This window comes from Penicillium vulpinum (assembly GCF_028829585.1).
Source record: "Penicillium vulpinum strain IBT 29486 chromosome Unknown utg000003l_segment0_segment0, whole genome shotgun sequence".
Lineage (NCBI taxonomy): Eukaryota > Fungi > Ascomycota > Eurotiomycetes > Eurotiales > Aspergillaceae > Penicillium > Penicillium vulpinum.
The window spans coordinates 7399445-7415729 of NW_026643243.1; the positions used below are offsets into that span (position 1 = coordinate 7399445).

At 46.2% G+C, this 16285-nt stretch overlaps 7 protein-coding genes across 7 annotated transcripts; 2 read left to right on the forward strand and 5 right to left on the reverse strand.

Moving 5' to 3' along the window:
- Positions 1–158: 158 nt before the first annotated feature.
- Positions 159–1196, forward strand: N7479_007847 (zinc-binding alcohol dehydrogenase family protein; the record flags this gene model as incomplete). Its single annotated transcript, XM_057255541.1, has 1 exon — positions 159–1196. The coding sequence occupies one exon, from the start codon at positions 159–161 to the stop codon at positions 1194–1196; it is 1038 nt and encodes a 345-aa protein (XP_057109403.1).
- A 434-nt stretch (positions 1197–1630) lies between these two features.
- On the reverse strand, positions 1631–1864 carry N7479_007848 (uncharacterized protein; the record flags this gene model as incomplete). Its single annotated transcript, XM_057255542.1, has 1 exon — positions 1631–1864. One exon carries the CDS (start codon positions 1862–1864, stop codon positions 1631–1633), a length of 234 nt encoding a protein of 77 aa, XP_057109404.1.
- Positions 1865–7862: 5998 nt separating this feature from the next.
- N7479_007849 (trehalose-6-phosphate synthase) lies at positions 7863–9519 on the reverse strand (the record flags this gene model as incomplete). Its single annotated transcript, XM_057255543.1, has 5 exons — positions 7863–7932; positions 7982–8324; positions 8378–8751; positions 8815–9184; positions 9228–9519. 5 exons carry the CDS (start codon positions 9517–9519, stop codon positions 7863–7865), a joined length of 1449 nt encoding a protein of 482 aa, XP_057109405.1.
- Positions 9520–10046: 527 nt separating this feature from the next.
- N7479_007850 (uncharacterized protein) lies at positions 10047–11384 on the reverse strand (the record flags this gene model as incomplete). The annotated part of the gene is made up of 2 exons (XM_057255544.1): positions 10047–10227; positions 10297–11384. The coding sequence occupies 2 exons, from the start codon at positions 11382–11384 to the stop codon at positions 10047–10049; spliced, it is 1269 nt and encodes a 422-aa protein (XP_057109406.1).
- A 782-nt stretch (positions 11385–12166) lies between these two features.
- Positions 12167–13613, reverse strand: N7479_007851 (putative nuclear envelope protein Brr6; the record flags this gene model as incomplete). The annotated part of the gene is made up of 2 exons (XM_057255545.1): positions 12167–12487; positions 12540–13613. The coding sequence occupies 2 exons, from the start codon at positions 13611–13613 to the stop codon at positions 12167–12169; spliced, it is 1395 nt and encodes a 464-aa protein (XP_057109407.1).
- A 439-nt stretch (positions 13614–14052) lies between these two features.
- Positions 14053–15066, reverse strand: cwc26 (putative cell cycle control protein (Cwf26); the record flags this gene model as incomplete). Its single annotated transcript, XM_057255546.1, has 1 exon — positions 14053–15066. One exon carries the CDS (start codon positions 15064–15066, stop codon positions 14053–14055), a length of 1014 nt encoding a protein of 337 aa, XP_057109408.1.
- Positions 15067–15279: 213 nt separating this feature from the next.
- N7479_007853 (MGMT family protein) lies at positions 15280–15848 on the forward strand (the record flags this gene model as incomplete). Its single annotated transcript, XM_057255547.1, has 3 exons — positions 15280–15394; positions 15453–15579; positions 15692–15848. 3 exons carry the CDS (start codon positions 15280–15282, stop codon positions 15846–15848), a joined length of 399 nt encoding a protein of 132 aa, XP_057109409.1.
- Between the last annotated feature and the right edge of the window lie 437 nt (positions 15849–16285).

Genomic DNA, 16285 nt, shown 5'->3' on the forward strand with positions numbered 1-16285 from the left:
TCAAGTTCTAAAATATAAACCCGCTTCTCATACCGGGCATCTACATCAAAACTCTATCTTCTATCATTCAAACCTCCTACATGCTCAGGACAACCCGTATTTTCAGTAGAAAAAATCCCACGACAGCAATTTCCACCTCAATTCGTCGCACATCCACCATGGCCGGACAACACGAAGCTGCCATTCTCCCCCAGCAAGGCGGTCCCTTGTCACTTGGCAAGCGTCCCACTCCCGAGCCCGGCCCGAATGATATTCTCATCGAAGTCAAGGCCGTTGCCTTAAACCCCTGCGATCATTTCCAGCGTGACTATGGCATGCCTCCTGTGCCTATTTACCCCGCTATCATCGGATCCGACACTGCTGGCATCGTCACTAAGCTAGGCTCGAATATCACGACAGCCCTTAGACCAGGAAGTCGAGTCATTGCCTTTGCATCATCATTCTACCAGAACGGCTCTCCCGATCACGGTTCCTTCCAGCAATACACTTTGGCCCAGTCCGAAGCTGTTATCCCACTTCCCGAGAGTCTCTCCTTCGAGGAAGGCGCAGTATTCCCTTTGGCCGTCCTCACTGCCTTAACTGCATGGACTACGATCGGCATTCCGCTAGACACGAAGTACACCCCCGCAGACAAACAGGCAGTCCTAATCTGGGGCGCATCGAGTAGTGTGGGTACCTTTGCCGTTCAATCAGCTAAGACACTCGGCTTTACTGTATACGCCACGGCTAGTCCTAAGCACCATGACCTCGTTAAAAAGATTGGAGCCGATGCGGTTTTCGATTATAGGGCAAGCGATATCGTCGCTCAGATTGTCAGTGCCGTAAAAAGGGATGGTGTTAAGCTGAATACTGCGCACTGTGTTGTCGATGGAGCTTTGCAGCCAACATTGGATATTCTGAAGGAGACTAAGGGAGATGCACCTGCTAAGGTCGCACATTCCCCCCTTCTCCCAGAAGGTCACCCTACACTCGACAACACGCAGATTACTTTCAACTTCCTATCTATGGACGAGGTCGCGAGAAGCAAGCACATTAACGAAGTTTTCAATGGATGGCTGAAGCCTGGCCTGGAGTTCGGCAAAGTAATTCCCAGCCCCAACATCCAGATTGAGGGTGGTGGCCTTGGAGGAATCCACGCAGCATTGGACAAGCTCAAGGCGGGTGTCAGTGGTACTAAGATTGTTGTGCCAGTATAATAGATTACCGTTGAGAGATATTACTTTTAAGAAGGTTCTTCAATATCCGAGACGTCCATTCTTAGCTGTTTCATATCATGTTTGGGCCATTCCAATGTTAAACTGATGAACTAGAATGTTTCTTGGCTTACATAGCTGAAAATTTAAGATTTGTGTCAATATTTTGCCTCTTTATAATGCTGTCAAATGGAGGTCGCAGATCTCAGTTTAAATACTCAAGTAAAGCACTTGAGAAGGAATGAGTCCGGAAATGCAGCCCTTTGACCCCGAAATGATCTATCAACACTATCTTCTTTGAATTATCCATTCATTATAACTTTTATGTCCAACGTCTTCATCTACAGTATACATATCATTGTCGTCAATTGTCAACAATTGCAAATGTCACTCTAGCAGAAGGTTGTTCCGTCGGTCATATAGAAGCATACCCCATCTTAAGATATAGCGATGCAGTCTCCCGGCCTAAGAGCCAGATCTCGGATTGCATTCGCAGACTCAATTAGGGACATGCAAGCTGCTTGGACCTTCTCAAATTCTTTTCCGTGGAGTGGCGCTGGAGGAGCATCGGGGGCAAAGGAAGGAGATGGTAGATTTACTTCAGCTAAAAGTCTGGTTAACTTGGATGCCTGAAGCTGGACTTGGTCTGCGAGACCTTTGAGGTAAGTCATCTTGAATGTTTCAGCGTCGGGTAACAATGCGCGAGTACAAAGCTCGAATGATCCGATGGAAGTTTTGAGCTCTCTTTGCTTATATGTTTTATAGATAGTTGACAGTTCCTAGACTATGGTTGATTCAGACGCTTCGTACGCATTTTCTTCGCTATGAGATATTCTGGGAAATCTATCAAACATCACCTATAATGGAGTTTTGTGGAGTTCCTCCGCGGAGCATGGATAACTCCATTGAGTTGACAATGATGCTTCAAACATTTATCTCTAGGTATCTGACGTTTTTTTCGGGGCATTGCGGATCCAGTGGTATCTCAGAACTCCGCAGTGCGTTGTACCTGCATAACACTCGCACTGGAAACTCCGCGGTACAAGATCTACAAAAGGATTATGCCACACATCAACCTACTTCAGTTGATAAAATCTTTCAATTTTGAATAGCAAGAGCTCTAGGAAATTGATTCCCACATTATCTTCCACAATGATGGAGTTGAATTTGCCTCATTATGAGGATGGTTTTGGGCAACTGCCTCGGCTCAAAACGTATCCACATTTGCTTTTAGTCTTCCCTCTCCCCGATGGCCGATCCTCAGCCCCTCTCATAGACTCAAACTGCTATTTAAAAGCACGAGATTCCTTCCGCAAAGAGCAAACTTCATCGGGGAATTTAGTTAAGCCCCCTTTTTCCTAGTAACTTACTTGAATACGCTTTGGTAAAACTCGTATCAGGGACCTATAGATTTAAAGTATACGTATAGTGTATGAATGCCTACCAAACCAAGTACATAAGCCTAAATTTAGTGCGACCATAATTACATATCTAGTATCGCTTAGTTCCGTTAGTGGCGATTGCTCATTTTCTGCGTGACAGAAATGCATTTCAAGGTTGTCGAATTTGGCCCAAATGATCTGCCGTAGAGGGGTCATGGATCCATGGGATGATCTTGTGGGGGCAAGCCGGTCAAACGTGATATTTTTGTACTTTGGGGTTTTTATGTACTGCATATCATTTGAATCAAATGTATACGATTTATATACATATACTCTATTTAATTCTGGTAAAATTGAACGTGGGGAATCGTTTTTATTTAAGAAAAAAAGAAAAAGGAATTTAGCAAGGAATTCCCAAACAATGGCAGAAGGAACAAGGCAGAAGGGACAAGGAAGAATTGCTTGAATATTGCCTCAGAGTGTCTGTTCCAATCATGCCTAAGCGGGCTTTCAGCTCAAGGTTTCGCTCATTATCCATCATTGGCATCAAGTAAATCAATGTGGAAGAATGGGAAATAGGAAACAAGCCTGTCACACAAGACAGAATTTCCGAACTCATCAGTAGTATTGAGCTCGTGAAATCAAAACCAAGAACACAACATCAATGCTGAAACAGTGGCTCAGATTATTGTTTTTTCTTCAATGAATTTCAACATCAGGGTTTGAAACCTTCATCATCGCCACCAAGCAAAATGTCGTCGGAGATATTAGTTTTGTAGGGAAGTCGACAGCTCGAGAAAGATTCAACTGGAAAAGGCAGCAAATGGAATAGACTGGTAAATTGCAGAGACAAAGGCAGAATGCTCAAAAGGTGCCTCAGACAAGGGTATCTTGGTCATCAAAGATGTGCAGTACTCTCTTAAATTCATCATTGGCACCGCGCAAATTGCTTTTGGGGGTCTCGGATTGCCAGAAAAATTGACAGCATACTTAAAGCTTCACTGTAGAAATTAGTAAATGGTTCCTCAAGCAGAAGAGTGGTACTGTTAAGTGAGATAGACAACCGCAAGGTGCTTGTAGTTTTGATATCAGAGATGTACAGTAGCTCTCTTCGGTCATCATTGGCACCAAGCAAATAACTGACCGGGAAAAGATCGAACAATGTCAGAATGGCAAACTTGGGAATCGGCGAAGGCTCGCAAGATGAAAAAAGGAATCCATAGGAAGGCGAATCCATCAAGGCAAAGTGCTTAAAAGGTGCCTCAGACAAGTGTAGTTTTGTCATCAGAGATGTACAGTAGCTCTCTTTGGTCATCATTGGCATCAAGCAAATCACCGATGTCAAAAAGGTCGAAAAATGTCGGAATGCTAAACTTGGGAATTAACGAAGGTCCTTAGTCTCAAGAAAGAATCCACGAAGGCGAAGTGCTCAGCAAGTGCCTCAGACAAGTGTAGTTTGGTAATCAACGATTTTCAGATAGCTCTCTTTATCATCATGGCATCAAGAAAATTACCAATAGGTAATAAAGGATACGAAGAAAGTTGCCCAAATAGCAAATTATAGCAACAGGGTAACAACAGGGTAACAACAGGGTAACAACAACTCACTTGGTCAAAATGCAAAGGAGCACCGAAGGGCAATGGATTGTAAGAACAAAATCCAAAGACTGGGCATGAGAACCTTAGAAATGGTGAAATCAAGTAGGGGCTTTGAACATAGGCTCATATGGGTGTGTGTTCTTCGGGACTTTCTTTTTCTTTCCGACCACAATGGATAGTACACAAGAGTCGAGGCTCGGGTATGGCCGTTCCGAATATTGCCAAACTGAAAGCCCAGGGAGAGGGAAGAGTGGGTGAGCTAGAAAGGGATAATGCCATTAGCAAAATGTAATCCAGCAATAAAAAATGGAGGGTTTGAATAGAAAGATTGCCACCAAATGTAGGCTCAGATATAGGGTCAGGTTTGCTTTCTTCAGGGCTCTGTTTTTTTCCCAACAACCCACAAGAACATGTACTACATAAATCAGAGCCGAAGTTCAGGCATAACCCGTATCATCATCGCAGAGACAGGAGCTATGAAATTTGGAATTAGACTTACTCAAAATTCCACCAGCAAGGGCCATTCTCGAAATGAGTATGTCGGGTAGGAGTATAAAGATAGTATTTCTGGCGAGACGGAAGAGGCATTCAAACAATGAATCATATAAAAAGCCCAGGGGCGGATAGGAAGGCCAACGGGACTAGGATAGAAAGGAATAATAGCATTAGCAAAATGTAATGTGCAAATAAGGCTTCAAATAGAAAGGCTGCAGTCAAGTGTAGGCTCAGATATAAGGTAAGCTTTGTTTTCTTCAGGACTCCGTTTTTTTCCCAACAACCCACAAAAGGCTGAGAAGAACAGATACTACACCGCACGAGGACCGAAGCTCAGGTATAACCCGTATCATCATCGCCGAATGGAGGGCCGAATGGGAAGCCATAGAACGCAGAAATAGACTTACGATTTCCACTGTATATGCCAAGAACCACCGAGAAACCGAAGGGGATTCAAACAATGAATCATATCAGAAGCCCAGGGGGTAAGGGAGACCAAGCTATAAAATGTAATAATATCAGCAAACCATAATCCAATAGAAATAGAGGGATCCAGCAGAAAGATTGCAATCAAGTGGAGGCTCAGAGAGAGGGTAGGGTTTGTCTTCTTCGGGACTCTTTTTTTTTCACCAACGACCCACAAAGAACAGATACTACACCCTACGAGAGCTGAAACCCAGGTATAACCCGTATCATCATCGCCGAATGGAGGGCCGAATGGAGAGCCATGGAATGCAGAAATGGACTTACAATTCCATTGGCCTATACCATTTTCAGAGGTGAGGATGCATTCCGAACATGAGTATTAAAGCGGCGGCTTTGCCAAGAGGGCAAAGGGGGTCAAACGGGGGATCAAACGTTTTGGAGGGAGAGCAGGTACTGGCCGTCATTATTGCAATTGTGACAGCTCAGAATGACATAGGAAGACTAGAGAAAACTGATTTTCTTAGCGAATGAAACTTCAAAACAAGCGCAACTTATATCAAGCAGACAGGTCAATGATGATTTTGTAAAGACGACAATAGGTTTCAAAAGGTGGCTCAGACTCAGTGTTTTTGCATCAGGCCTCAGAGCACAGAAGAGAAATTTGAGTGTCATCATTGCCCCATCGAAAGAATATAAAACCCGTTGTAGCAAGGAGGACAAGGCTGCAGGGGAACGCACACTTTACCTCGGAAATGGTAGCCCATTGCGATAAAAAGAGAGTCTAGAGAGAGATCATCTCATTAGCAGATGAAACTTCAAAATGAGCACAATGTACATCAAGTTGATGATTTTGTAAAGAAAGCAATAGGCTTCAAATGGTGGCTCAGACTCAGTGTTTTTGCATCAGCCCTCGGAGCACAGAAAAGAAATTGGCTGAGTGTACTTGCATCGGCTCTCGGAGCACAGAAAAGAGATTTGCTCAGTGTTTTTGCATCGGCCCTCGGAACACAGAAAAGAGATTTAAGTATCATCATTGCCATATCGAAATAATGTGAAACCCATTGTAGCAAGGAGGATAAGGCTGCAGGGGAACATACACTTTACCTCGGAAATAGCAGCCCATTGCGATAAAAGGAGAGTCTAGAGAGAGGTTATTTCATTAGCAGATGAAACTTCAAAATGAGCACAAGGTATATCAAGTTGATGATTTTGTAAAGGCAATGGGTTTCAAACGGTGGCTCAGACTCGGTGTTTTTGCATCAGCCCTCAGAGCACAGAAAATAGATTTGAGTCTCATCATTGCCACACCGAAAGAAGATGAAGCCCATATGTGTATAAGTAGTAGTCATGGCAAGGAGGATGAGGCTGAGGGGGAAGATATACTTTACCTTGGAGATAGTAGATGAGGATGAGCCACAGCAAGTAGACGTCTGGGCACTAGTCAAATGAGACATCAGCAAAAGGACTCCTATGGCAACTCAAGTAAAGGGGAATAATGAATGTGTCATCATATATCATCATCATTGAACCAAGAGGATAGGAGGGGACATGAAACAGATGGAAGTATATACCAACAGGGGCAACGAGAAATTCTCGTAGCGAAGGGGATGGATGAAGTGAAAGTAGATAAACTCACCATGGGGAAGACAAAAGGAAAGACGATTGGAAGTCAAAAGAAAAAAAAATTTAATTCAACTGCGCGACGACTAAGCAAAGTGATGACGACTAAGCGAAGTAGATCGTGGTCGCCGAGGCAGCAAGGCCATAAACGCACCACGTAAAGACGTGTTATAAGTATAAACGAACCGAGACTCACCAAGGTAGACGATCAAATCAAGCCTGCAATGGGGCAAGCGAGAAATTATAAATGTGTATTGGGTTAAACGAGGCCAAGACTTAGCAAGGATGCAATTGAGAAGAGTAGAAGTATGAGGGTCCTGGATTCAAATTCAACCAGAGGGGATGTCTAGAAAGAAAGAAAAGGAAGACAGATCAAATCAAATCGAAGGATTTATATACCCAGGTAGGTAGGTACTAGATCCATGATCCTCGACGCTGATTGGCGGAGAACAATTGATGCAGAGGGCAAGTCGGACGCTGATTGGCTCGATGAAATCTGGGGTCGGAGAATAGATCCACCTGTGCATACATGTACATTTTTTGGTATTTATTCGGTTCTGTGATGTGACAGGCATGGCCCTGATCGCTTCAATGGAGATTTGAGCATTAGATATTGTGAGCTTAGAGCTACTGTAGGTATCTAGATTTGTACAAAAAAAATCACATCCAATATCGACGTGGTGCGTGAAATACAGTTGGCTACATTTCCTGAGTAAAAAGGTATCTCGGGAGATCTACATACTACCCGTCCAGTAGTATTCGGACCTTGAAAGATATGGATCAACAGCTTTGGCGCTACCGCCTTCGCGGGCGGGCGGTCATTGAAAGAGTAAATGGTAATTCCAATCCCCTACTCAAAGACAGTAGACATTGCGAATGGTACAGGATGAGTTCAAAAGACGACAGATGACTGCACAAGACGACTGTTGGCGACTCAGCAAATTAATTCTCGACGACTAAGTCAAGAAAATACGGACTCAAGCTAGTAAGCCAACGCTCAACCAAGTCGCTAACACTCATTACCCGTGGGCAAAACAAGACGGCGATTCATTTCCTATGGTAACTGCGAGAGCATTGCTATTGACAGTCAAAAAGCATCTGTGGGGATTGTATATCGATATACATCACGCTCAGCAATCTTCAATGATCAGCATGAGTCCCCGGGTCGCCTACAACGCTGTGATAATTTCTCGATGAAGGTCTCACCCCATTTTGCACTGCCAATGTCAGCAACTAACAATACGAAAGCAGGAAAGCCATTCGAACCTTGTGTTGGTATTAACAAAGCCTTGGAGATACTCATACTTGGCCTTTCGTTCGGCCGGATCCAGATTCAGCGCATTGAAGATTGCCTCGGACATTTCCGTCTTGTTTGCAGGATGGAACGGAATACTACCATCCGTCATGAAGGAAGCTGCGCCAGCAAATTCAGAGAGAACGAGGACACCATGGCGATCTTGCTGGCAGGCCACATACTCGAAGGCTACGAGATTCATTCCATCTCGGGTGGACGTGAGGAGGCAAACATCGGCTACCGAATACAATGCAGTCAATTCATTGAACGGAACGGAGCGATGCATATACAGCAGCGGAGTGCCCTCGGGGGTGGCTGGTTGGTTAGTATTATACTCTATATTCCCAATACTTGCGATGAGGTCTTACCATGCTTCCCGTTGATCTTTCCAGCAATAGTACACAGTTCCGTTTCGAGATCCTGATATTCCTTTACGTCTTCGCGGCTTGGGACGGCGACTTGAATGAGAACAACCTTGTTTTGCAACTCTGGATGATCATCGAGGAAAGCGTCGAAGCCCTTGAGTTTCTGCGTGAGGCCTTTGATGTGGTCCAGTCGGTCGACGCCAACAATTACCTTGACGCCCTTGTAGTGTTCTTTCAAGCTCCGAATACGCTGTTGGACATCAGGCTTTTGCAATGTGTCTGTGAACTTTTGTGGGTCGATGCCGACAATGAACTTGTTTATGCAGACGAGCCGGTTTTTATACTGGATTTGATTGGGAATTTCGGTGCGTACGTTACTGTGGTGGTGTTGGTTGATACTTCTTATACTTCTGGGAAGGGTAATTAGGGCTAATGCTCACAGGAGGCTAGCACAGGTGTCGATGAAATTCTGCTTATACTCGTCCGTGTGGAACCCGATCAAGTCACTGGACAGCATACCCTCGATGAGATGCTTTCTCACAGGAAGATTTCTCCAAAAGTCTCCTGCAGGAAAGGGCGTGTGGAGGGAGAAGCCAATGGCACAGGATTTGCCTTGCTGTTTGAGTCGGTCGCGGAGAAGCTCAGGCAAAAGCATGAGATGATAATCATGGACCCAGATCAAGGTTCCACTCTTCGCTGTGCTGGCAATCGCGTCTGCGAATAACTCGTTTACCCGCCTATATGCTTGCCATGGAGTTTCGTCGAACACTACACCAGATTGATAATGGAGAATGGGCCAGAGAATACGGTCTGGCAGTCAGCGTGGATCGTGTTGTTAGGGCACAAAGCTTACTTGAGAACCCGTTATAGTGCTCATGGGCCAACGAACTATCGAGGAATATTGGAGTGGCGCTATGTTCTTTCAAGCTTTTTTCCACGTCCTCTTGATCCTTTGGGTCCTTAACTTCAATTCCTGGCCAGCCAAACCATTGAAACTCAGTGGACTTTGTCAGCCCAGATAGGGAAGTGACGAGGCCACCGCTCGAAAGAGATGATTCAAAGGCACCATCTACCCGTTTCACAGACAATGGAAGGCGATTTGAGACGATTATGAGGTTTCGTTTTGTGTCTGTGATTGAGCCCATCCTGTTACGACGGCTGGAACTTTATGTATCTTCAATGGCAACAAAGAACGGACAATGAGTCAGGGACTAAATCAGACAAAAGGACGCTCTGCTTTTATGTAGAAGAAGCAGAAGCCAAAGAGCACATCGGCAGTTATACATAGCCGCAGAAATGGCAAATGGCAAATTACAAACTTACGTCAGTATGAAAGGAAATGCATTGCTCTCCTCTATATTATCCATGTGCCTAGAACTAGATGAGATTGGCCTCAATGACACTCTCCTTCCAATATTTCATTTGTCTAGAATCATCTGCATAATACGTATTATGGTTGGTTGACATTTTTTCCGGGTGCTATACGGGCAAAAGTGGACTCATATAAAATGAAATCCAGTGTTTTAGTCCTATTTTCTACAGAAAGGGCTGACAGATAAAACAATTATCCCTGTTTGATTGTTATTTAATTTGATTTTTCTATCCACAGAATATTTTTCGCCTATATAATTCAGGGCTGCTGCTTCTGGATTTCGTCATGGGCATGTCAGAGCTAAACACCCGGCGCCTCAACCTTCGCCAGCGATTTGCCTCTTTTATTTTGCATCAGTTTGACAGCAACAAAGCAGCTCAATCCGGCTGCATACGAACATCCAGCAAATGCAATCAGTCCCCAGTACTCCCCATCGCAGACATTGATGATCTCTCCAGCAATCGGGACACCGGTCAATGCCCTGAGGAAAATTTATGTTAGCTGCATATTCGGACAATATAACTCTCAATATAAACACAGAAACACTTACCCAAAACTAACAATAGTGTACACAGTGGTATAATATCTCCCATAATTTTCGACAGGACACAGCTCTCCCACGCAGACTGGCACAAGGCTGATATTACTTCCACTAGCGAATCCAAATACAATAGAGAATATCACCGTAGCAACAATATTCCCATCTGCGGGCATCCAAATACCCAGGACCGAAATCAAACAAAGAATGTTTGTCAAAATCAATGTGTTGAACCGACCGATGCGATCAGCGACAATGCCCGGCAACCAACGACCGGGAAAAGAACCCGCGTTCAAAAAGACGACCATCAAATACGAAATATTGGTGTCAATCCCACTCGCAATTGCATACGAGGCAACATACTCGAGTGGAACGAAGAAGCCCCATTCAATGAAGAAAACCCCTAGTGTCGTCAGAGCGAGGATTGGGTCTTTTAGAATGGTGAGATCGGGAAGGAATGCCTTGAGCGACGGAGCTGATCGGGCATTGGGAGGAAAGTTCGCTCGGATTAGAAAACAGCCGGGGATCAAAAGAATCAGCGTGATCAAACCCACAACACGACTAGCCCAGGCAAATCCAATCTGTGGTGCGAGGTACAGCAATACCAAGGGGAAGATAACGCCGCCGATACTACCCCCGCCTAATGCGAGACCAGTTGCTGCGCCTCGGCGCTTGACAAAGAAATGCCCAATGCTCGCGACGGGTACAATGAATATGAAAGATGTACCCGTTCCTCCCAGGATGCCAATCACAATGAGGAAATGCCAGTACTCCGTGCAAAATCCCATGAGGATGAAGGTCAATACAAGCAGACTTGAGCCAATCCACATGAGCAGCCTCGGCCCTTTGATATCGAAAATGGGTCCGATCTGGATCCCGCAGAAGAATACAAGGAAGTTGTATATTCCGAAGATCCAGCCAATTTGCCCCTCGCTGATATCTGAGAGCTGGTGTGTTGAGATCCAGGCTTGGTAGATCCCAATGCTGTTCATTAGACCAAGTCCGCCCATGATAGCGCTGAAGCCGCCTGCCACAACGAGGTTGCCAACGAGCCCTCCCTCTGGGCAGACGACTGGGTCGTTTGGTATTTCGTGATGCATTGTTTTATGCTATACAGTAGGGTAATAGGTACAAGATGAGAAAGAGAATTTGTTGTTGAGACTATCTATATAATAGCTGCTCTTTTATGGATATACAGCTTCTTTTAACTATTTCATAGTGGATAAACTAGCAAATTTGTATCTGCAAAATTTTCATGATCTCGGCCATTATGAAGACATTAGATGCATGCATGTCGTTTGATATGCAGTTGAGATAGAGATAAATTCGCCGAGGACATACAAATCGGAATCGGGTCTCGGGATTGGGCCGGAATGATTCATGGCAGCAAATGAACATTGCACATGGAGTATTTGAAGAACTCCACCTTATACTTCAGACAACCGATGGCCGAGACGTTCGGCCACCGGCGAACATTGGCCGACTCGGCAACGGCGAACCTGCATCAAATTCACGTGGGTTCCGACACATGTAATACTTCCTTGTATACCTTAAGATAGAAATAGAAATGGATAGATGGAAATTTAATAAGAATAATAAGAATAAGAGATAGATGTTAGCCTAGGTAAAAATAAGTATGCACCTAGTACCAAAGGTAGAGACAGCGGAGAAACCAATATAGCCACTCGGAACTAAATCAACTCGAAACAAATACAAGAAAAGAAAACACCATGATGATGGTATGAGATAAAACACCAGTACCAGACCAATTCAAAATCCCAATCCCGAATATGATCCCATCCCCGCTGGGTATGCTGCCAACCCATCAATTTTGAAACAAGTACGCCGACCCAGACCCAGGTTTAAAAATGAAAACAGTAGTTTAGGCAAACCTGCGTTTAGTTGGGCTCGGTGTCCGGAGGTGCTGCTCGCGCTCACGAGAGCGCTCAGTGACAAAGTCCATCGCCCGTGTGTTCTCGAGCATCAGGGGTTGATCTTGTTTCTCATTGTAGGCGCCTTGGGTTTGCCGAGGGTCTTGCTGCCCATAGTACCCAAAGGATGGGTTATGCTGCAGATGGGGGTGCATGGACTGGGGTTGGGGTGGGTGTTGCGCGTAGTTCTGTTGTTGGAGACGGTGTCTGAATGAGCGGAATGACCAGTTGCTAACAACAGTGACGGTAGATATGGTTGCGAGGAAGAACAGCTAGTATACAAAGTCAGTAAAAATCCAAGATCGAGTGAGTAGGGAAACTCACAATCGCCTTCCAGCTAATGGGGTCGATGAAACTGTTGATGATAATGGCCATTGTATGCGCGGAGACCTTGGCGCGGCCAACCTTTGCCGGGTCACGATTCATGCATCGTTCCCAGTTCTCGCATATAGTCTCCAGGGCGGGCGCGCGAGTCGATCGGCCGCAGTCATTGTCAATGTAGTTTTTCGTGCAGACTGCCATGTCGGCCAAGATAGTATCGGACATTTCCTGCGCAGCCTGTTCGAACTCGCCGCGAATGGCTGACACAAATCCGAAGACAACATAGACAGCCAGAGAGAATAGCGACAGGTTGACCACCAGTTGGGCCCACCATGATAGGATGGCGGGAACATTTGGGTGTGCCTCCAGCATGCTGAAGAACTCAGACCAGGATGACACTCGCGAGCGACCCTGTTCGGACTTCTGTCCCTTCCCTTGCTTTGCGACTTTCATCGATTTCTCTTCCCTGTTGCTGGGCCGGTCTTGGTCGCTCTCGTCATCGCTGTCGACCCGTAGTTGTCGGCCAAGTTCCTTGTCTCTCCGTCGCTTCTTTTGTATCCGGTGCAAAGCTGCGTTGGAGTGGTGAGTCAGCCGAGGGATTTCCCCTCGCCCTGGGCTCTGAGGATTCCTGCCATGAAAGTTGAATAGTGACGCCTTCCCTGACTTGTATTGCTGCTCGGGGGTATCTTCGTTGTCTGCGAATTCCGGGGATGACATATTCTCGGCGCCTGATGAGAAATCCACGTCGAATTTCCGTGGCGTCTGGAAAGCAGGTTGGCCAAATTTGGCCTTCGGCGATAGTGGTGCGGGTTGCTGTCGGGGTTGCGAGAAGAGGAAGGGTTGAGAGTTTGGTTCACGGAGGGAGGGTAGCGCTTGCTTCTGGGGGGATTCGAATGTGCTGTATGTTCCTATGCGAGTGTTAGAGGGCTTGGGATTGCAAGTGTCCTCGTTCCGACTGGGATACAAACGTTTCTTGTCATGCTGCGCCCCAAGCTGGTAGAAGGGCGAAGTCACATCGCCGGGGGCTCGAGTTTGCCATTCAAAGTCCATTGGACTTTCTCCCGTTCGCTTGTCCATCTTTATGTCGAGCACAATATAGCTCTGTAGCTGGTAGATGGTGAGGGTTAAAGGCGGGAAGTTTTTTTGTTTGGGGTAAACATCCAGACTTCCGTAGCAACCTTGGCATCAACTTTCTTTATCTCCGAGAAGGACCCTTCCTGGCTTTTTCACAAATATTTCGTATGTGATTTTCCTCATCATGTGGTGTAACTTATAGCTCAAGGAAGTAGATTTTATGCAAACATCGTGCTAGAGCAGGCCTAGTCGAAATCTTGATATCGGTCCGTGGAGTTGGCCCTTAGGTCTACATATATATAAACAACGTAGACATTACTAGAATATAGCTAGACTCAGATCAGATAAGCAAGTCAGATCATTTAATGCATTGGGCGACCAGCACCCACTATGGGTATTAAACAAGATGGAAAGCTATAAGACAGACAACAAGAGAAGCCATCTACTCATCCATCTGCCACTGGTATTCCAAAGCCTCAAACCGGGTCTTCTTGTTCCGCGATGCAAACCAGTCCTTCTCAAACCCATTACCCCGATCCACTCCATCCCAGCGATGCCCTGGGCGGATCCCATACCGATTAGGCTGGAAGGCACCACGATACAGCGGTCGCCCTGTAATACTGGCTCCCGCATCACGACGGGCAGTAAGGAACTCGGCAGCGGGATCATTCCACCGATCACGGGCCCTCATATCTTCATTCATTTCTTCATCCTCGATCGTTCGCGCAAGCGGCATGGCCTTGATATCTTGTAGGTCCCGTCGCCGCTCCTCGCGCTGCTGTCGTTGCACATCTCCCATCAACGCCTCACGCGCCTGCTCTTCCTTTTCGCGTTTTTCTTCTTCTGCGCGCCGGGCTTCGGCGCGTTTCATAGCCACATTGATGATTCGGCCGGATGCGTCTCGGTAGATTGTTTCTTGGCTCTTTTCGTTCACTGCTGTGGGGTCGCGGTATTGTGCTTCTTCGGCTATGCGCCGCTTTTCTTGGGCTTTCACCATCGCGGCAGTTTGGGCGGCGGTTTGGAGACCCCCTCGTGCTCCCGACTCCATGCGTCCCGCACCATCATCTTCATTCTCTATCATAAGCGCATCTTCGTCGTCTGGATCTTGCTGGGCAGCGCGTTCGGCTGCCGCATCGGCTAGAATTGCGTCGGCAGCTTCTTGTTCACTTCCACCTTGGCCAGGCGTGGGTCCTCCAATCGTCTTCCAGCTTGATTTCTTTGCGCGGCGGAACTCTGCGGTTTTCATGGATGTGTCGAAATAAGGTCTATCTTCATCGTCTTCTCTCGTATTTCCTAATGAGGAGCGAATGTCTGGTGGATCATCGTCGGCAATTATGAGGCCGGGGCCTGAAGTATCGATGGCTTTGGTCTTCTTGCGCTTCTTCTTTGGCCGCTCGGTGACTGGGTCGGCGGTCAAATAGTTCTTTGCCAGGTAATCGGCGAGTGAGCCAGGCATGTTTTCGGTAGCTGTATGTGTGGAATGTGAAAATGTAGAGGTGCAGGTTGAGCTCAGATTGATTAATCCGGATGAATGTTTTCCCGAACTGTAATGCCGCCTAGCGCTTTGTGTTTACAATGCGTGAACGTTATCCATGGAATTGATTATGGACTCGGCAACATAGAGGGAACCTTCAAATTTTGTTACGGAAATAATTTGAAGGTCTACGCAATGCCGCGCTCCGAAGAAGCAGAGTGGTGGGCCAACGCAGTCTACGGAGCCATCCAAGAGGTCCCTCGGGGCAAAGTCACTTCCTATGGTCATATCGCACGCCTCCTTGGTGAACGTATGGATGCAATTATATGGCTGTTGTAGATATACTAACCATTTTCCTTTCGTTATAGCTCAGCGTCCCCGCCAGGTCGGGATCTGTCTCAAAGTACTTGCGTCGCCCGAGTCTGGCTCGCATTTCAATTCGGACACCGTGCCGTGGCAGCGGGTGATTAATTCCAAAGGAATGATTTCGCACCGGTGCGTTTGTTCCAGGCTACTCTCTATATATTCCAGACTCTTGTATCATGTCAATACATATGATCCAAGCTCGAAACGAACGTTTACAAGCGTTCACGACTAACAACTATAGTAGTGGACCCGGAAGTGCGGAGCGTCAGGCCGAAGTCCTCGCACAAGAAGGTGTGGAAGTTACTACAGACAGTATGGGCGAGATGTATATTGATTTTTCTCGGTATGGATGGTTTCCAAGCGAGCTGCCAAGCGAGGGAACGGGTCAGCAGCCATGAAGAATGGAGTTGAACACTCCCATATATCGTCGTAGAGACGTTTACAAACTCATAGATCGGCTTCCAATGTCCTTGCATTGCATTCGAGCGTTAATGATGATTCAAAGAATGATACGGAGATTGAATCCATACATAGCAAATAGTCATGGCTTGTCTGTCTGGTGCAGGGAATCTAGAGGACGGAGAGGACTTCACATATGAGTGGGAAGGGATGACACAGGAGACTAAAAAAGCGGTCCCATCACAAATATGATCAATGAAGAATAGAAAGACGAGTCTATCGAAAAGATATGAGATGGAAAGGCACCAGACACAAAAGGTAGACAGACGTGTAGGGGGCAAAAGGCGGGCATAAAGCATACGATCATGTCGAAAAACACCCCATCCAACCAACTACCAGCATAGGACGAAAGAAAGGTTTCAAGAAAGAAGAAATA